This window comes from Myiozetetes cayanensis, unplaced genomic scaffold (genome assembly GCF_022539395.1).
Source record: "Myiozetetes cayanensis isolate MyiCay16 unplaced genomic scaffold, myiCay2020 scf13, whole genome shotgun sequence".
Taxonomy (NCBI): domain Eukaryota; kingdom Metazoa; phylum Chordata; class Aves; order Passeriformes; family Tyrannidae; genus Myiozetetes; species Myiozetetes cayanensis.
Genome location: NW_026086937.1, coordinates 2,851,988 through 2,871,868, shown reverse-complemented (window position 1 = coordinate 2,871,868; position 19,881 = coordinate 2,851,988). Strand labels below are relative to the sequence as shown.

The following is a 19,881-nucleotide window of genomic DNA, read 5'->3' as shown; positions in this document are numbered from 1 at the left end:
CATCACTTTCATTTTAAAGCAAGTTGCAGTTGGTTTCTTAATTCTTCTTAAAAAGCTACTGGTTTAAAAACCAAAACAACTCAGACTGTGGAATTAGGAGTTGGAGTCTGCAAAATGCTGTTTGGACCAATACAGATAATAAGATAATAGAAGGAATTTTTCACCTGTTTGTGCCGACTTTTTCTCCTTGCACACTTTAAAGTGAAAATAACTTTGCCAGGATTTTGCTTTCTCTTTGATGCTTTTTTTTTTCCCTTGTTAACTCTGATGCAGTGGTGTTTTGACCTTGCCTGGCTGTTCACTCCTCCCCCTCAGGAGGGTGGGGGGGGATATCTGACTACTAAATAATGGTACTTAAGCAATAATTTATTCTTTTTGTATATACTTAAATCCCTCCAGAATAAACAAATTCTGATCTAAAAATATAATGTATTGCCATCTGTTATTCCAGAAGGTGTTTAGTGGGCTTTCTTTAGATAGTAACTCCAGTTACCTATATAAAGAGGTGTGGTTTGCATTTGATGAAAAACATTTTTTTCCCTCCTTGCTTATAATAGAGTTGAAGGGTTTCTGTGGAGCTGGTCAGTTAGGCATGCAATTCCTGTTGAATCTAGAGATGCTTGAATGTCCAGCTGTTTGAAATTAGATTAGTGTTAACTTTTATTTTCTCCTATAGTATGGCACGAAAGGAAGGCGAAAACTGAAATTCTGTTTGAAATTTCCTTGGATTTTATTTTGTGGATACACTCTATGAATGCTATCTTCCTGACATTGGTATTGATTTTCCATATTTCTGTACTCTAATTTAGTGGTTTTATTTTTTAAGGACTGAATTTTCCAGTTAGATGAATTTATAAACCCAGGCAAAACCACTCAAGTGGTGCCAAACTTAATTCAGCTGAGGACACTAAGGAAGAAGCACTTTGTATATGGAGAATTTGAATTGCCAGTGGATACAAGAACACCTTCTAATTTTTGTTCATTTAGCCAACATTCTAGTTTTGGAAGCCAGCACTTAGAATGATACCTGTTAGGGATCCACAGGTATATATCTGGTATTCTGTGCTTTATGGCTGTTTTTCCCTGAGCAGCACCACTGCAAACACTTTTGGGTTAAGCTGTAGTTGACTTCATCAGGCCCTGCAGTTGGGAGTAGCAGGATGTGTGAGGAGGACAGAAGTAGCGTTGACTGGTACAGCTCTGGGAAGGTGATTTGGGAAAGCTTGTTCAAAGACAACTTTGAATTGCAGAGAAACATATGTAATTTTTTTTCATGTGAAAAAACAAGTGCACGGTAGGACATAACCCTTGGAGGCTGTCATGACCATGAGTTCAGTGAATACATCTGTTTTTGTGTTGATTTCCCATATCCATTAACATGTTTTGTTCCTTTGCGATTTACAGCGCAGAACTCTGCAAATGCAGGTTTTGCAAACTTTGATGCATTTGGACAGTCTAATGGCTCGAGTAATTTTGGAGGTTTCCCCACAGCAAGTCAGTCTCCTTTTCAGCCCCAAAACACAGGTAGAACTCCTAGCACTTTTGATTAATACTTAATTGAAATAATCCTTACCTTTATGTCGGAAGGTATTGAAGTTGAGTTTTTCTTGCATCTGCCTGCTTTAATGCGATCAAGCCATCTGAAGCTCTGGGGAAACTCAAAATGAATTCCTTCTGTTTGGTGTTGATTTTTTTTTGGTTTTTTTTTTTCCCCTAGTGCTACTCATAAGTCTGATTTATGGCACTGTGTGTTTGTTAGCTCTACACCTGAAATAACCATGCAAAGAGTAAACCATACTGCTTTTGATGAGTGTTGAATTGACTCTTTATCTTCTGTTTCAGTAGACCCAAAAGCACACCACAGTACCAAAAAAAGTGTGTGTCTCTGTGTATGTGTAGCATATACACACACTTCAGTATCTTTGACTTCATGTGTAGAGCCTATTGCTAAGATTTATTTTGCTTTCCTTTAATTTGATCATGCTTTAGGACTTCTGCTTGAGCTTACACTTGCTGTTTGTCTAGATCTTTGGCTGACTGACTTTCTTTTCCTTTTTTTTTTGTTTTTCTTTTGAGTGTGGTGTTGTTTTAAACTTTTTTTTCCAAATTTTCTTTCTCCCTTCTTATGTTAACTTTAACCCACACACAATTTCTGGCTGTCCAGCGTTCAGAACGCTTTCATCTAGCTGCAGTTTTGGTGAATTTACTTCAGCTTTTCCTCTCCAGGCTGTACACAGTAAGTTCCACGCAGTGGAAAACTCAGCTTGCTTCATTTTATGCCATTGTAGTGTAGCCCTTCCATTCCTACTGTTGCATCTGTTGTAACTTGTTGATTATGCTATTAGAAAGTCATGTGTTCTGTATTACGAGTGCAATCATCAACCAAATGTTGTAAAACGTGGCACACTTAATGGAACAGCTCAACATAAATTTAAGTACATGACCTGCCTAGATTAAATTGTCTGGACACCGAAGAGGTGGAAGCTCATGGTTTCATAATTGATTTGAAGTTCAGTTGTGCGGACCCTTATCAGATTTCTAAAATTGATTTATGCATCTGATGTCAGTGGAGACTTGGTATAAAAGTGTGTCTTCCCCATCCCCTCTTTCCTGATTGGATGTGGTCTAAAACTCTGGAGAACAGAGAACCAAACCATCTAAACCTTGGCATGAAACCATACTACTCTTAGACTTCTAGGCACTGGTTTTTGCTTAGGAGGCTGACTGACATTTGACTGCTGACAATGATTAGCATTAACGTGGTTAAGCATTGAACCCTTAAGTAAATACAAATGGTAGCTATTCCTTAGCCACACATGGCAGGAAAATGAAGCTTCTGGATTTTGAATATTAAAGATCAAGACAAGTACTTTTGCTTTTCTAGTAAAATCTTGTTGAAATTACTTTTTAACAGCTAAGAAACAGCATATAGTTTTCAACATCAAATTACGACTGTGATTGAAGCTGTTGAAGTTTGGGGGGTTTTGTCCCTGATCTGCAGACCAAAAAATATATTAGAAAATGGGTTTTTTTTCTGATGACCCAGTGAACTTTGAAGGAAATGGGAAAGAGTCTTAAGTGTGTGGGATGGGGTGGGGAAACATGTTGCCTCATGAAACCACGAAGGGGGTGGGGGTTAATGTGCCATCAGTTACAGGTGGAGAAACTGTCTCTAATTTTGGAGTATTGATCATCTTTAACTTAATTTGTTACAGGTGGAAGTGCTGGATCAGTGAATGCTAACTTTGCTCACTTTGATAACTTCCCCAAATCCTCCAGTGCCGATTTTGGAGCCTTCAATGCTTCTCAGAGCAACGCCACAGCAACTGCAGCCGGTAAAGCTGCAGTGAATAAACTGAACCTCCAGTCAGCTGACAAATACGCAGCTCTTGCTAATTTAGATAATATCTTCAGTGCAGGGCAAGGTATTAAACTTCATTTCTTTGACATGCTTATTCTGTATGTGTGTAGTTACCCTGAGGATGGCTGTGCTTGTCAAAATAGTAACTGTATTTCAAACTACCCTTTCTCTAAGTGATCAGTAGAATTTCATGTCAGTGGGCCCTTAAAGTGTAAGATGTAAGCTTTAAGGCTGACATCTTTCCAAAAGGATGTTATCATGACTGCATTTTAGAAATCTACTTCCCATCAAGATGAAGAATTCTAAATTGAAATATCTGAACTGTCATTACTGCAGTAATGAAAACAAACAAGCAAAATTTATATTTGTACTAAAACCTGTAGTGGAGGCTCTTGAATGGAGAGCTGAAGTTGTTGCAGAGAGCTGCCAGAGGAGCTTTCCTACCTCTCTGCCACAAAAAGATTGCGCTTCAGTTTGTTTATAAAATAATAGCAGTGATACTTGAATTGAGTTGGTTTTAAGTTAAGGAGAAGCAGCTACTTATTCTACTACTCAAATGTAGTTCTTCTCAAATGGTGGAATTTGTACTGTAGAGCTTTGTTCTGAAATGGACTATTTGAGGATAGGTTTGTGGTTATATTTTCTAGTTCAGGATGATGGATTATTTTTCCAGGGAAACAAGAGGATCCTTGGAGCTGCAGAATATCTATAGAAGCATGACATTTTGCTAACAGCTGCCAGTGGCTTGTTAAACACTTTTTCTTGTGTGCCTTAGTGCACATCTAATTTTTAAGTCTGAAAGTGTCTGTAGACTTTCATTTGGTTCTGTCAGCAGGACAGAAAGTGAAACCATCTTCATTGCTTTGAATCTGGTTGGTTTGCTTGTTTCTAGGTGGGGGTGAGCAAGGGAGTGGTTTCAGCACGGTGGTGTCGGCATCAGCAGGTCCCGCGTTGTCAGCCCCAAACCAGTCAAGTGCATCTTCAGACAAGTACGCGGCTCTGGCGGAGCTGGACAGCGTGTTCAGCTCCACAGCCACCTCCAGTAACGCCTACACTTCCACCAGTGATGTCAGCAGGTACGTATGCTCAGTATTCCTTCTCCTGCTGTAGGTGGAGATGAGCTTTCATTGCTCAGCAGTAGTGAGAGTCTTTGGCCCTGACATCAGGGGCTCCTTTCCTGGCATCAGTGAGGTGTGTTGCAGTCTGCAAACTGCACAGAACCATTCATCCCCTTCCTTCTGCATGCCAGCAATAATTGTAAATTGTGTTTAATTGTTAAACAAGCAGTTCTGACTTCACTGAAGGAATTGTGTAAATTCTTTCCAGCAATGCTTTTGGAACAGTACCTGTGGCTGCCACTGCACAGACACAGCCTGCATCTTCGAGTGTGCCTGCTCCGTTTGGAGGTATTTAAGTGTTACTGACACCCTTTGTGGACTGGAAGCAACCAACCTGCTGATTTTTAGTTGATAGTGCTGTACTTTGACACTACTAACACTGAAGTTACTAAAGGATGTCAAAAAGTACTAGTGTTAAAACACTTAATTTGAAATGCATTTCATTATAAATGCCTGATATTTCATATAATGTTAGCTATTTACATATCTTTGTATAAAAGCTGTATAAACTTAATGTGAGTCAGATTGGCTGATGATCTTTAAAACACTTATCTAATAAAGTGTTTTTAATCTTTCAGCAACACCTTCCACAAATCCATTTGTAGCTGCCCGAGTTGCCCCAGTGGCACCTTCAACAAATCCATTCCAGACCAATAGCCGAGGAGCAACAGGTTAGGAAAAAAGCCATTAGATGTTTGAGAATGTATCTTTCAAGAATTGCAGCGATTATTTTTTTTTTTTCCTTTAACTGTGTGATTTGTTTCTTAATTATTTTCTGTATTTCTGTCTCTAGTCTACTTGACATGTTATGTGTTTGTTCAATGTCAGGGCCCAATTGTAGGATTTCAGATGGTGGCCATGAAAAATGTCAAAATGATGTGTTTGAGCTCTGCCTGTTTGTAGTTTGTATTTTACCAGTTGGGTACTTTCCAAGACTGTAACCTTGGATTTGAAGCGTGCTTTATAGCAGGTTGCCCTGAAATCAGGGATCTTGACAGCCCTGCAGCCAGCATGGTAAACTCCTTTTTAAAATTAATTTCTTTATTTCAAAGTGCTGAAAGCTCTCAAAACCAAAGAGTTTGAAGAGCTGGAACCAGGGAAGAGAAGGCTCTTGGGCTGTTAACTCCTCACCAGTCCACTTACTCAGTACATTGGTGTTCTCTTTTGTAAAGTGTATGTTCGATCTTTACACTCATTTATATTAATTTTCCAGGGGAGAATTTTGAAGAATCCTAATTCCATAGGCAAAACTAAATAACTTTTTAAAAAAAGCAAACTTGTACTTACTTCTTTAAAACATTGAACTTGGATTTAGATGGCTGCTAGGTTATTCTGCTTTTCTGCTCCAGAGTCACTGCTAAATTTTGACACTTTCATCTAGTAGCTGGACTTCCAAAGATTTAAATCTGCTGATGTGTGCATTTTGACATTGAGTTGTGGTTTACTCGGTGATTTAGGTAGGGTGAATTAAACTGATCAGGCTGAGTTAAAACTGAATTGATAAATTCATGTCCCCTGCTAATATTAATTCTGTTTTCAGTCACTCTTGAGATATTATGCGACTGAACTTGTTCAGATATTTAATGCCCAAAATATCTTTCCCCTTACTTTAATCTCGTTCCTAACTGTGCCATTTTGGATCATCGCTAAGAATTTGTAGCCTCTTTAGATACATTTCTTTGAAAACTGCAACTCTTATCCTTCCATCTTCTAAACTGCTGTCCTTGGCTTGCTGAGGTTCCAACCCTTTGGCAGCTGTCCTGATGTTATGAACTGGGTGACAAAGATAATGGTTATAAGGGAGGTGTGAAGTGTCAACTTGTAACTTGTCCTTTTATGTCCTCTTGCTGCATGAACTTCTGCTATTTATTACATGGGAGATCTGTTTTGTAGTGTTTTATTTCTAATGGCTCTTTCACCTTAATCTATTGCTGGTATGGATGAATTGTTTGGTGCATATACATGTATTTACCTCTATATTTATAACTAAGAAATGAATGTTCCAGAGTGTATAAATGATTTGACATTGTCTGGTCTCTTTGTGGCTTCCATAAGGCCTCTCGGGAGCAATGCACTCTCACATATTTCCTCAGGCTCATTTTGGTAGGTGGCCACATTTGGTATCAAGTTTCTTGTGGCTCATTGTTCTTGCTTGTAAAAGCTTCTTGATAGCTATCTGGTTCTCTGCACAAAGAATTTTGGAAGACTTTGTTTTTCTAAAAGGGAGTGGGTTGTGGGTATTTGGCAAACTGGGCAAGGGGAGAGAAGAGCATACCTGAGACAACCTGTTGAGAAACCAAAACAAAACCATTATTGATCTCCTCCATGGTCACAATACGATGCTAAAGAGCGACTCTTGAAGTTTCTGCCAACAAGAGTTTGATGCCTTTTGGGATATCCCAAGTCACTGCTCCTTTTGTTGTGCTTTTGTTTGCTGTTTTTAGCAAGTTTGCCTGTTGAGTAGCTCCTCTGCTCACTGTAACTCCAGAACAGTGTTAGTACATCAGTTTTGTGTGCACTCTGTCAACAGTTTATGTATGTAAAATGTCCTTGCCCTTGAATACTTTTGGGGTAATTTTTTCAACTGATAATTAAGCTCTATCCATTACATTAATTTTAATAACTTTTTTTAAACAGTTGAGCTTGCATAAAATCTAACTTGTAACGCTTCAAAAGAGAAGTCCTGTCTAACTAGCATAGAACACCTGGTGTCTGTGTTTGTACCAAAAATCCTTCTATACCACTTCTCCTTTCAAGAATAACTCCCAAAAGACTGAATAATGGTTTTGTTATTAACGCTTTTGCACCTGATGTGCTCCTGTTTGTTTGCTGAAGGCACGTGGAAATGCCTGTGCGCTGTGTGTTGTTTACTTGAAATGCTCAGCAGAGAATCAGATGAAAAGTTTTGAGTTTTTTTTGTTGTTTTAAGTCCTACCTCAGCAGGAAGAGGGCTTGCAATAGGAGCTTTGTGTGCAAATAATGTGCATGGTGAGAATTTCCTTTAAAGTGCTGTTAAGGATGGGATGAAGAAAGGAGATGCATGTATCCCTTTGATTTGTTTATTTTTGTGTTTTGTTGTTTTTTTAAGTGATTTGTAACCTACTGTAGTGCAACTTGAAGTAGGGAGATCCTTTCATGCTTTCCTCAGAAGGAGAAAAAGAGGGGCTTAGGCTGCCTGAACGTGCTCGATTCTGGTGTGTGCAGACTTCAACCAGAAAATCTGTGGGGAAGCATCTGATAACATAGAGAACCAAAAATAATTTCCTCTTCAGAAAGTGTATCTGAATGTGCTGGATCTAGTAAATTTTAATTTACTCCATTAATTTTTAAAGTGGTAAAGTAAATTATGCACCTGGTTGGTGGTGATCCAAGTGAACAAATCAGTTCAGTGGCTGTAAAAGTTGAACCAAACTTTGTTTGGTTAGCAGACTGCATTAGGAGATTTTTAACATGGTGTTATAGTAATTTGTTCCATGGAAAAAGTGGTTTCTTACAACTAATTGAATGTTATTATTTTGCCCATCAGCAGCAACATTTGGTACTGCATCCTTGAGCATGCCTGCAGGATTTGGAACTCCTGCTACCTACTGTCTTCCTACTAGTTATAGTGGCAACTTCCAGCAGCCCACGTTCCCAACCCAGGCAGCTTTCCCTCAACAGACTGCTATTGCTCAGCAGCCAAATGGTAGGTCTGCATGGTTTAGATAATCTTGTCTGAATGGGAAACAGAGGGAAAATGATCTGTCTGTAAGTTGGCAATAATGGGTGCGTGTTTATTTCTTCGTGAACTCAGTAATAACTTTAATGAGGGGTTCCCACACTGGTTTGGCTCCCTAGTTGAGCTTTCTAACTTAGCTGTGTGCATTTGTGCAGTGACAAAAATGAAATTTTCCTAAATTTTACTAAAACTGTAAATATTCCCAGACTTTAAGGGTTTTTAGGTAAGAAGGGCTGTTTTGGGGTGTCTGCAACACATTATTGCTTTCTCTAACTTCACAGAACACAGGCAAGAGAAAACTGGAAAGCATTTCCCCCCTAAATTTATATGATACAACAACATTGAAAAAAGTGCACGTGCAGAAATTGGAAATGTATTAGTTACAAGCAGTTGAAAACAGCCAAACTCAGTCATCATTTTTTAGGCTTGTGTTCGTGGTAATGTTTAAGTAGGATCAATCCTGCTGATTCTGCAGTTCAGGTTTCCACTTACTTACATTTGGGTGAGAGCTGCACCAACGAACTCTTTGAAGATTGTTTACTACTAATTTAATACTAGTTAATACTTTTCACTTATCTTTCCAAGGAGCAGGTTTTGCTGCATTTGGGCAGGCAAAGCCTGTAGTAACTCCTTTTGGACAAGTTGCAGCTGTTGGAGTATCTAGTAACCCTTTTATGGTAAGTCAGTTGTTGCATGACGTTAATAAATTCTGTGTGTCCAAAGAAGTGTAATCTGTAACACTTAATTTAGAGATACACAAAGATATTGGGGTTTTCTTCCTTCAAGGAAAGGAAAGCAGCATGTGGCTCTGCTAACTGCAGTTCAGTGTTATGATGACATGGCATCTGTTCAGACCAAAACAGAGGTACTTGGATACTCTGTTCTTACAGTGGTGTAATTTCAGAGAAGCACCAAAAAATAGACAGCGATATAAATCAGAAATATTTCCCTTTAGGTTATTTTCTTTTTTTGATATATTCTGCATTTATGATTTACAATATGGAAAAAAAGTCTTAACTACTTGCCTTATTTTTGTTCTGTCCTTTTCCCCCCCCAGGCTGGTGCACCAACAGGACAATTTCCAACAGGAAGCCCATCAACCAATCCTTTCTTATAGCCTTATAGACACTTTACCCAAAAGAACTCTTATGTGGTCACATAACATCTCTGCGCCTCTTGCACTGTTGTCTTGTTTCACTGATATTAGCTTTAAACACAAAAGAAGTCTTTAAGAAGTAAAAATAAAAGCCTGCATTGTGTACCTTTAAAAAATTTTAAAAAGGAAAAAAAAAAAAATCCAACACACACAAAAAAGAGAGAGAACCGACCCCCCCACACACCAGGTAATAACGTGCAAAACAGAGGGCTGTGGTAACATCCTTGAACCTGTGAACTGGCAGGTGAAAAGTAGCGGTATCATGTATATTAAAATTGGCTAATAAGTTATTGCAGATACCACGTTCATTATGCTGCAGTACTGTACATATTTTTCTTAGAAAATAGCTATTTGTGCATATCAGTATTTGTAACTTTAACACATTGTTATGTGAAAAATGTTACTGGGGAATAGATCAGCCACTTTAAGGTGCTGTTGTATCTCTTGGAATGAATGAGCTGCATCATTTTAACCGTTGGTATTGGAAGTCATGAAGTTAAATTGAAGGTTTGTTCATTTCTCAAAACGTTTTCCTTTCCTAAGAGCTCTTCTATTTATACATGCCTAAATCTCTAATGTTAGAGGGATACCTGTCTGCATAATAAAGCTGATCATGTTTTGCTACAGTTTGCAGGTGAAAAAAAATAAATATTAGAAAAAAACAACTGTGTAGCATTATTTCTGTGCAGCAACATTTACTGGGTGAAAATGTGCATCCTGCCAGTCTTGTACACAGATGAGGTATCCAGAGCATGAGTTAAGCTTAAAATTTTCACATGACTGTTCTAGCCCAAGTGAAGTGATCTGTCAAACAGGAGAGTGTTGGATGAGCTGGGGTTATTTGGATAAAATATCTGTAGTGAAGGACATCGAAGCAATGCAGAGGGAAGTCACTCAAGAAAGGGTTTGCTGCAAAAGACACCTGATTATTGGGTAACTAGTTGTGATTATTGGGTAACTAGTTGATGAGAACAGAATGTGTGACAGCAGGCCAAGGTGCCACAGATGTAATAGCACTTTTTATTAGAAACTGATATATATTAGTAAGAGCTCCTCTGGAATATTAAATTTGTCATTTTTAAATTTACAGGAATATTTCCCACCTTACTAGAATGGAATTTGTAGAGGCAGGGAAAAAATGTCTGGCTTGTCTAGTCTGTAATAGTAATAATGTTCAAGAAAAATGTAATTGTATCAGAGTAGTTGGTGATGGTGTTTTAAACACAGAAATGATTTGGCTTAACTTCAAGTGTAATACTGGAAGTAAGCAAATAATATATCACGAGTACATAAACTGCAAACTTAAAGGTTTTGGACCAGCTGGAGAAAAAATTTTACAGCTTTCAATGTCACAGGAATAAATAAGGTGAGATTTTTTTTTTTGAGAAAGGTTATGTAAGCCCATTTGAGATAACCATGAAAATTCTTGAAGGTAAGACATTTCACTGCCTGAATGTTAGATCTGTTTATTTGTAGGACACCTGAAAGGCTTCACCTCTGCTTCTAAAATCATTTAAGGTAATGCTTTTGACTTTTGTTGCCTGCCTATGTGGGCAGGAATTTCTTTTCTTTTTTCTTATTTTTTTTAAACTTTGGAGATCCCAAGCACGGGACAGGCAGCTCATACAACAAGCTGCTTATAGTAGATTTTCTTACCTTAATGCCTGGGTTTGTCCTGTTGTCATATTTAAAGTTAAAATAGACTTGAGTTCTGTTTTTCCCTTGTGGTGAAGACTGCTGGGGGGGGAGGGAGTATATTTTACAGTTAAATTCCCAAGATTCTCTGAGAAATTCACTAAACAAATCCCCAGCAGTTGAGGGTTTCCAGGGTGTTAGAGATGCCCTTGCTCTCAGCACTGTATTTTAGCACAGCTTAAATAGCTGTAGTTCTTCCCTGTTGTCAACCCTGGCTGTTTTGGGATAGGAACAGGTAAGTGCAGTAGAGTGGGGAACTGCAAGGGTTCAGCAGGGCTTGTGGAACACTGAAATATGGCCAGTGCAGGGAACTGAACCAAATCAACCAAATGTCCTGAAATAAGACAAACAGTGTTGTGAAAGGGGAGCAATCCTGTGCCTGCTTCACCTCTGTTGATATAAATGAGGCTTTGGGCAAGGGCTGATGAGATCAGCATCTGTTGAAATTGCCCTGATCCAAATGAAGCTGATTCTTGCTGATACCAAAATTGATTTAAGTATGCAAGGCATGTAGTTCTAGAATGTGCTGCAGAAGTAGTGGAATACCGTGTTTTTCATAACTAGATTAAATGCAGATAAAAGGTTGGCAGCCTCTGCTATACACAACCACATCCCTTTAGTCTGTGTTGACTAATTTTACATTTTCCAAACTCTGGACAAGCAGCTGAAGGTCTTGTGTTGTTTTGAGTCTTGATGTTGAGCAGAAACTGACACTGTAGCTGTTCTGTTGATTGGGTTTTAAAAATAGATGTATTTACTAAGTGAATTCTTCACCTGTGATTATAAACTTACAATCTGGAAAGTCTGTGCAGTTGTTCACACAGTTGCTTATGTATAGTTGCCAAAAAGCTGTATTTTCATGCTTTAGTATCAAAGGACTTCACTTGATAACTTTATACAGAAATTTATGTGAAGACCTCCGAGATTAGTACTTGAGTCCTAAAGTGTCATCTGTTGCATGTGCAAGAAGATGCTACAGCTGTAGGAGTGGGCACATCTTGTTCTGTAAGGCAGATGTGATGTCCACGTACTGCAGGGGAAAGGTGGCTGCAAACATCCAAATACCACGATGAAACAAGTGCTGAAGCAAAAAATTCATTTGAAAAGCACTAAATTGAGTTGGAATTCCTGAAAGAAAGGTGTGTGATGCAAGTATTCTGCTCTCTTGAAGGGAAAAGTTTCTGGGACGTGAAGATGAGCTCAAATAGTTTTTCAAAACTGTACTGGAGGGAACTGATGATTTTCCCTTTTTTTGGGAGATGCAGTGGGTCAGTTAATTCTGAGTCTTGACGAATCTCTAAGTTGTGGTAAAGGAATGCAGTGGAATTTCCTGCTGTCTGATACTGTTGACTAGAAAGTGGACAGCTGGAAGAACATTCCCTAATTAGCTTTAGTTATATTTAAACTTATGTTATTTAAGACTACCTTGTATAGCAACTGAAGTGTCTCCCCATGGTTTAGAAATAAGTTAGTTTAGGAGATTCTCTTCCAAAGATAAGTGTGTGTGGGTCATGGCAGTTGTTGGATATAATTATTGCCTATGCTTATCAAGGCAGACACTCAAAGGAAAGGTCAGGGTGTTGTGTTCATGCCCCTTCAGCAAACTCACAGTAAAACTCAGTGCATCAGTAGCAGTTGATCTGGGTATAATGACATGTTTTTCCTTACAGTCCCGTGACTTCACATTTCTGAGGAGTGCATTGTCTGTGTGGAATCTGAAATGCCTGCATTTGACCACTGGGAAAATGCCAGTATTGCTATACTAGATCACATGGTAGTAATCCAACATTTGAGTAGCATCTTTTGGGTAAAAAAAATTTATTGCTTTGTTAAGTTGTATTGAAAATCTTACGCCACAACTTCCAGTTGAAAAGGTGTTAAGTTTTCTCTGTGGCAAGCTTTCCAACAGGTATCTTGCTGCCAGGGGCACCTGCTGCTTTGTATTCCCTGGGAATGTCTGAAGGTCTCGTGTCAGTGACTAAATTGCCTTTAATTGAAATACTCAGGAGTGAAATTTCAGAGATTGTGTTCTGTGAGTTCTGCTGTGAAGTTCAGGCATCTGCCCGTGCTTGTTTGCTTGCTGAGCATGAATTGAAGTTTGGGTGTCTATCAGTAACGCTTGAGTTAAACTAAGGCTGAAGGGAACGGGCAGAATGCATTGCTGCTGACAAAGCTCTCTGTGCTGTGGGCTCCTTAGCAGCCTGCTTCAACCTGCACCAGGTTTGCTTGATGGAACATTTTGTGTCTCCTGATTTGTTGTTCAGATGATGGAGCCTTCTGCACTGTTGCTTGCAACCATTCTTCTTGTCTCTGTTGTTAATGACCAGTGCTTTCACCAGCCTCGCTGGTGTTTCTGCATTTGGTGGAGATCATGGTGTATGTGCTTCTGATGAGGAAAATTCCAGCTATGACTGCAAAGTAGCTGCCATAAATGAGAAACTGGGAAATGGAGGTGGGGAAGAAGTAGGAGAAAGAGTCAAAAACTGCTTTTGCTGTTGGGTAATAATGGGTGTCCCTCCACTGCTACCCTCCCTTCCCTGTCACCCGTGCCCAAAGTGATCCCATTTGAAAGGACTCAAACTCTGACTGCTCGATTACATACTGTAGGAAGTTTGAGGTTGTAAAAGGGGGAGAGAATATTTCTGTAATGTACTTCCCCACCTCAGTAAGGGAGGATGGTGGTCCTGCACTTGTGTCCCTTCTCAGAAAAGAGGAGAGCTAGAGACTTGGATCTCATTCAGGACGTAAGCATCAACTTTAAGTTTAGAAACTTAATGAGGAATTAAGTTAATTTTCAGAGTTACAGTAAATTTTCTGGTGCATCCACTGGAACTGTGTTACTTTGAATTACCCTGGTAATACACCCATCAATTGCCTTTAGGTTTGCTTCCTGCTTCTAGTTAGGATATTTTGACAATAAACTTGTGCATAGTAAGCCTTTAATTACAAAAATACTCTGAGTAATAGATGGTGGTCTTTCCTGTCTGTTCCATGAAAAAATTCTTAAAACTATTGCAGAAATGCAGAACTGGGAGGACTGGAGGACAAGCTGTAGTAGATTATGGCAGCTCACTTTAAATGAACTTTTTTTTCCGAGTAACTGTCCTGAGCTTGCACATCACTCAGTATCTTCCCAAAGGCGAATCTTGGAGCAGAACCCCCTTTCTGAGAAGAACAGGGGGACTGAGAGCAGTGGTGTAGCTTACCTGAGTGCTGATATGCAGTCCCAGACCTCTTGAATCTACTACAACAACAGTTACAATCGTCTGAATCACCAGGGCAACAAAGTTGTTGAAGCCAAACATCAGAGCATAGCGCTCCATGCTCAGGTTGACAGCGATCTGAAACCTGCCGATGAATGCACAGGTTGGCCAAACAATGGAGAGCAAGGACACGTGCACTTCAATGTGCACAGTGGAGTCTTCAAAGGTCAGTCACTTCAGTCTTGCCTATGAAGCTTTAGCAGCTTCAGTTTGGCAGAAAATCCTTGGTTTTTTCTGGCTTTGTGACTTTTGTGCCATTCTACTTATCTTTTACTTGAGTGGATATTTTTGTTAGATACTGCTATATATTTATTTGATCATGTAGAGAACACTTGTCCATAGATCATGGAACAGCCAAATGTAGGAGCTACCTTGTTCTGGCAGGAAGTGTATGATTGTAATGGTTATGTCATAGAATTGCAAGCATAGCTTTATACAGGCTATGTATAAAGTCATAACCTATTTAAAATTTATTTCCAGGGAAGATTCCAGTCAAAGTTCGAGAAATTTAAAATGTTGATGCTGATTTAAATGAATTTAATTAGAACAGTTGTGTGTTGTACTTACGTTGCTATTGTTATAAGGAGCATGTAGCAAGCCTTGAATGCAAGGTAACCAGCATAGCATGCCCAGATGTTCCCAGTGAAGTACATGAGAAACAGAGAACCAGCATCCATTGCAGAGAAAATCCCCAAAGCCATTTCTCCAAAGAGATCCCAGTTGACTTTGACATATCCAACTGCCATGGATGTTACTGAACCTAAAAATTGAAAAGTACTGATTAAAACTCTGAAACGTTATTATCCTTGAGAGCCATTTTATAACTGTTTAGCTGGATCATGGCAGGAGCTCTTCAGTCTCTTACAGTCACAGTGGGCTCTGATAGTGGCATGGTTTATATTTCCTATTAGTGGTGTGGGAGTCTTCCCTTTGGGTCTTTTCCTCCTTGCTTACAGACTCTTCACTGACTGAAGTGCTCTGGGAAAGTGCCCCATGCCCAAGACTGTTCTTTTAATTCCTAAACTTGCCAGCTTAAGGTTTATTAGAGGGAGGAATATGCAAGGCATCATTGCACAGGGTTTCCTAGTGCTTGGGGTTAAATTCACGGTCTAAGCAGAGCTGTGAACTTAAACTCTTAAAGCACTTGGGTGGAATAAGGCTCCCCTAAAAAGGAAAAGCTTATAGATATATATGAAAAGATTATTTTTGAAAAGCCCACTAATTAAAATTTATAGAAAAAAATCATGCTTTGCACACTAATTGGGTGTTGTATGTCATAGGCTGTTGCTGCTGACCCTGGTCCTCATAGGAGATGGAAAGGCTCAAAGGCATGCTGAAGAATGCCTCAGCACAGCGTGGGTTAGTTATTTACTGATCATCTTTCACTTACCTAAAAAAGTCGCCAGTGCTTCGACAGCTCCGTTGTACACGGCAGAGCTGTGGGAGGGGGCTCGGAAGTCCCACAGCACTTGGATGTAATTCACCACTTGGTTGAAGCCGGCCGTAGCCAGAGCCCACCACAGGGACCAGTAGAGAAGTTTCCTGGAGCTGTAGCAATCCCTCAGGTCCCTGCTCAGCTGCACCAGCACTCTGAGCAGGTGACTGTGGGGCTTGGCATTGCCAGGCAGCTGTTGGGGGGCTGGGCCCCTGCCGGCAGAGTCGGAGCTCGTGTCCTCTTGGGTGGAGGGACGGTCGGAAGCGGCCGGAGCCGCGACCCGATGGGGCTCTGGGAGGGACTGGGAGGCGTCTTTCCTGTGGAAGAACATGCTCTTCTGGGGCATGGGGAGGAAAAAGGCGCACAGGAAGGCCAGGGACACGGAAGCCAAGGTGATGGCGTTGAGGTAGAAGTAGGACACGTCTGCCAAGGACACCAGCAGCTGTCCCAGCACGGCGGCCACGGTGGCTGCCACCAGAGTGCTGCTCCTGCAGTAGCTCGTCACCCTCTGGTAGCGCTGGGCGCTGACCACGCTGTAGATGTAGGCGTAATAGGCCACCTCGGTGGCCGTCACCATCCCGTAGAAGAATTCCACCAGCTGCATGGCCAGCACTCCGTGCGCGAAGAGGAGCAGGAGCCAGGTGAGGACGAGGCTGATGCCCTGGAGGAGGAGGACGGGCTTGTAGCGCAGGTAGTCCGTGAGCAGGAAGACTGGGAACAGGAGGGCCAGGTAGGAGTACGTCCAAACAGGCAAAATCTGGTTGGTAACCTAGAACAGAAAAAAGGAGGAAATACTAAAAACAAAAACAAACAAACAAAAAAACCACCAAAACACAACAACAACAAAAAACAAAACACAAGCCCTTAAAATACTGATTTTTAAGATTTTCAGTTATGTTATTGAGGAAACAACGTAGTCGTGGTGACTTGAAACATTGAATTATGTGAACAGTGCAGACTTAAACTGCTTCAAGTTACATTACTGTAAATGTACTATATGAGGGGCAAAGATGGTGATGCTACACTCTGCTACAGAAACAGGTAGATTGGCTTAAAATTAATTCCAGTAAAGGCCTATAAAGAAGGCAGATTTTGATATTGAGCTCTTTAAAGCAGTTGTAACTATGTGTCAGAGGAAAGGCTGTCTAGCTTCAAATCCTATTCCCCACAGTAGCTGGAAATGAATGCCTATTTAGTTTTGACTTTTTACATGAGTCATTGTATACCTTTGGTTAACTCTTTCCCTTGTTAAAATTAGAAAAAAACAATGTGTGCTTCTTACAGTGTAAGTGGAACTGCACAGAGTGAATGTGTAGCTGCTACCAGGTTATCTGCACCTTCTATGTTTTCTTTCAATTTAATGTGTAAGAAATAAGCAAGTCCTTGAGGAGACAGAATTTCAGTAAGTTTCAGCTGGACTTGAATATTTAGATGCTCTGAAAAGAAATTCTTCTTTCTTAAACTGTTCTGCATTTGGGTTGGGAGGTGCTGTTTGCAGTCGCCACTGAAGCCCAGCGCTTACCCTGGCAGGTTGGGTGCCCCTAGGTCAGGTTTCTGCTTTTAGATGCACATCACAAAATGAGCTTTTTCTCTAAGTTGGTTGTTTCTGGGGAGGTCTTGCCCAAGAACTGTGGGCTCTGCTGGGGGTGTCCATTCCTGATCACTTATTCTCTGCTTAAACAGAGACTAGAAAGGAACAGTATGAAGTGCTGGAGGACAATAGTAGGTGGTCATCTTTTTACTCCTGAACAGGTACTGGAGTGGGTTGGTTGCATGGTGAGCATCTGGTTCACTGTATCTTTCTGTATGACTTGTTTTGTTTCTCTGAACTTTAATTAGAATTCCTAAGTGTTTGACTTAAAATTACCTTATAGAATTAGCTCACTGGATGAGTTTGGCTGAAAGAACTATCATCTGCACTACGCCTGTTTTTGAGTTAAAGATTCTTGTTGAAATCAGAATTAAGGCATTCTGTGATCCTCGTGTATTTTATATATGAGACAAAACTTCCCTTTGTGATTAAAAAAGAATAATAATGAAAAAAGGGGAGGAAAAAAAACTCGAATAAGTTAAACCACAAATACATTTTCTCAGAAGAAACCTTGGGTTCACACCGTGCTGGTGGATTCTGCCTTAACATTTGCTACTGCGCATCAGGAATGACTGTTCTTCATATTAACTGTATGTGGGTGTTCCAAGCTTGTGTCTTCTAATTATACCCTTAGCTCCATGACTCAGCCACGTGTCAGCTCTGTCCCCTTTTCCTGGGAAGTGTAATCCTGAAGCAGCCAGTGCTGAACAGAGGGGCAGAGCAAGAAAACTTGCAGTGCGTGCTTTTGTCAAAAAAACCCTGACTTTACTGAATGAGAACCTGACCTCCATGGGTTAAGGAATGCATGAATCACCCCTGTAATGTAGGTAATAATTTTAACAGCTCATAAGGGGAAGGTTGCTTAGTTTTCTCATGATTTGCTATCAGCGTGTTGCTGTCGGTGTAATCAGTTCCATGATAAGTATAAATAAATGTCAGTGTTGCCCCTCCTCTGGGGTTCTGCATGGAGAGAGGAGCTAGCTGACTTGATTTTGCCAAAAATACCAATCACTTAAACAACTGCCAAAGGGGTTTCAAAGTCCTAAGAATGTGGGGGCTTTAATGTTTTGACTTTCTGCCAAAGAGGTGACTCCTTACTCTTTCCCAGAAGCATCTTAAACGTGAGTCGGTAGATAAAACTTATCTGTATTATTGGACACTTCATCTTCCCTTCAGTTATTGCTGTAGGGCTTAATACTTTAAGCATTTTAATAATATAATAACTGAAGAGAATCGTTACATACCTCTTCAATCGTTAGGTTTTTGTCTGACCCTGTTAGATAAGGGGTCAGGAAAGACTCTGATGGCCTCATTGTGGCAAAAAATCCATTTGCACAGATGATCACCGTGGGATAAATCCAGCTACGGCTTGTGGCTTCCTTCCAGGAATCCATAGCCTGCCTAAAAGAAAATAAAGGTGGCAAAGAAAGGAACAGATGCTCTTCACAACTCGTAAAAATTAATTCGCAAGTTTACTTTTCCACTAAACCTACACTCCCTGCCCCTTAAGCCATAAGGCTGTGATGGTGGCACCCAGTTTGATTGGACATCGGGGGACAGATGGCAACGTGATAGCCAAGAGCTGCCTGAGATGGTGACACGGGTCTTGTTGGTGTGCAGATGTAACTGCACATCAATGATCTTGAGCTGTCCTGCACAGCAGTGGAGCTGCACACCTGGATCTCCCCTTGGGCAGGGGAGCCCCTTGCAGTTACTCCTTGAGGTCCAAAGGTTCCTTGCCACAACAGATCCCTGGTAAGTGACTGCGTGCTCAGCTTTGAAATCTTGGCTGGGGGCTGACTGCACGTGTACAATCCTTTAGGCATAGGCAGTTGACCACATCTGGGACTAGCAGTGGGTCTAGCTGCACCTTGACTCTTCTCTGAGAGGAATTCAGAATCCTGTGACTTAACAGGAGCGTCTCCCCACCCGTTCTGTCTCACCTTGTCCTCTGTGCAGTAAGTCAAGCCTGCCTTTCTGTCGAGTCTTGTTAAACCACTGTCCCATTTACCGTTGAACTTTGATAGATCAATAGAGGATATTGTTGTGTCTGTCTCGTGAGTGGAGTGACTCCAGCTGTGGCACAGCCTGGGCCAGTGTTTTTCTCCTGACCCTACCTGTGATCCCAGATGCAGCCCGTAAATGAGTAACTCAGATCAAGGCGCGTTGCGCGTGGTAAACTCTGGTCTCTGTAATGGTCTGTCAAAGGTTGTTCCCAGTGACGTCCTTAGGGCTGGGCACACGTGCTGCAGGGGAGGAATGAAGTTTCGTTACAGTCTCATTTCCGAATAAATGAGTGGGCAGACTGTGAGATTAAAGCTCCCTCTCAGGGAGGTTTGATTTGCTGTTGATTTGCAGCCTGAGTGCCAAGTGGCGCGATGACAGCGCGAGTGTTCTCGCCGACAAAAGAAGCCACCAGCCCGCTCAGCCCCATTGCAAGCTCAGTTTCTTCAAAATGCTTTAATACTCATCCTATTTCTTGCACTCTGTTCATCTGAGAGGGTAAAGAAGGAGGCAGAAACCATCTGCTTGTGGTACCTGCTC

At 40.7% G+C, this 19,881-nt stretch overlaps 2 protein-coding genes across 13 annotated transcripts in view; one reads left to right on the top strand and one right to left on the bottom strand.

Moving 5' to 3' along the window:
* AGFG1 (ArfGAP with FG repeats 1) overlaps nucleotides 1–10,018 on the top strand; it is a 34,056-nt gene extending 24,038 nt beyond the window's left edge. For 3 of the 11 annotated variants that reach the window (XM_050307925.1, XM_050307934.1, XM_050307935.1), the window contains exons 6-15: nucleotides 1,405–1,524; nucleotides 2,165–2,236; nucleotides 3,216–3,425; nucleotides 4,254–4,437; nucleotides 4,688–4,767; nucleotides 5,058–5,150; nucleotides 6,535–6,582; nucleotides 8,006–8,164; nucleotides 8,783–8,874; nucleotides 9,255–10,018. In XM_050307925.1, the coding sequence (XP_050163882.1) occupies nucleotides 1,405–1,524; nucleotides 2,165–2,236; nucleotides 3,216–3,425; nucleotides 4,254–4,437; nucleotides 4,688–4,767; nucleotides 5,058–5,150; nucleotides 6,535–6,582; nucleotides 8,006–8,164; nucleotides 8,783–8,874; nucleotides 9,255–9,314 (1,118 nt within the window). In that variant the 3' untranslated portion in view covers nucleotides 9,315–10,018. The remainder of the gene's footprint in view (nucleotides 1–1,404; nucleotides 1,525–2,164; nucleotides 2,237–3,215; nucleotides 3,426–4,253; nucleotides 4,438–4,687; nucleotides 4,768–5,057; nucleotides 5,151–6,534; nucleotides 6,583–8,005; nucleotides 8,165–8,782; nucleotides 8,875–9,254) is intronic. The other 8 variants (XM_050307926.1, XM_050307929.1, XM_050307928.1 and 5 more) reach the window with 8 other exon arrangements.
* Nucleotides 10,019–11,016: 998 nt separating this feature from the next.
* Nucleotides 11,017–19,643, bottom strand: LOC126636082 (thiamine transporter 2-like). 2 transcript variants are annotated; one of them, XM_050307940.1, is made up of 6 exons: nucleotides 19,455–19,643; nucleotides 18,582–18,738; nucleotides 15,702–16,515; nucleotides 14,879–15,071; nucleotides 14,255–14,396; nucleotides 11,017–13,487 (listed from the first exon to the last, which is right to left on the bottom strand). In XM_050307940.1, the coding sequence occupies exons 2-6, from the start codon at nucleotides 18,729–18,731 to the stop codon at nucleotides 13,365–13,367; spliced, it is 1,422 nt and encodes a 473-aa protein (XP_050163897.1). In that variant the 5' UTR covers nucleotides 18,732–18,738; nucleotides 19,455–19,643; the 3' UTR covers nucleotides 11,017–13,364. The 2 variants fall into 2 exon arrangements, with proteins under 2 accessions (XP_050163897.1, XP_050163898.1); XM_050307941.1 differs by lacking the exon at nucleotides 19,455–19,643 and adding an exon at nucleotides 19,281–19,386.
* Nucleotides 19,644–19,881: the final 238 nt, after the last annotated feature.

Excerpts from the sequence above, each read along its gene's own strand:
- LOC126636082 (XM_050307940.1), bottom strand. The coding sequence starts at position 18,731 with ATGGATTCCTGGAAGGAAGCCACAAGCCGTAGCTGGATTTATCCCACG. Across the intron at positions 16,516-18,581 it reads AAAACCTAACGATTGAAGAG|GTTACCAACCAGATTTTGCC; the intron begins GTATGTAACGAT and ends TTTCTGTTCTAG. Across the intron at positions 14,397-14,878 it reads CTCCTTATAACAATAGCAAC|GTTTCAGATCGCTGTCAACC; the intron begins GTAAGTACAACA and ends ATTCATCGGCAG.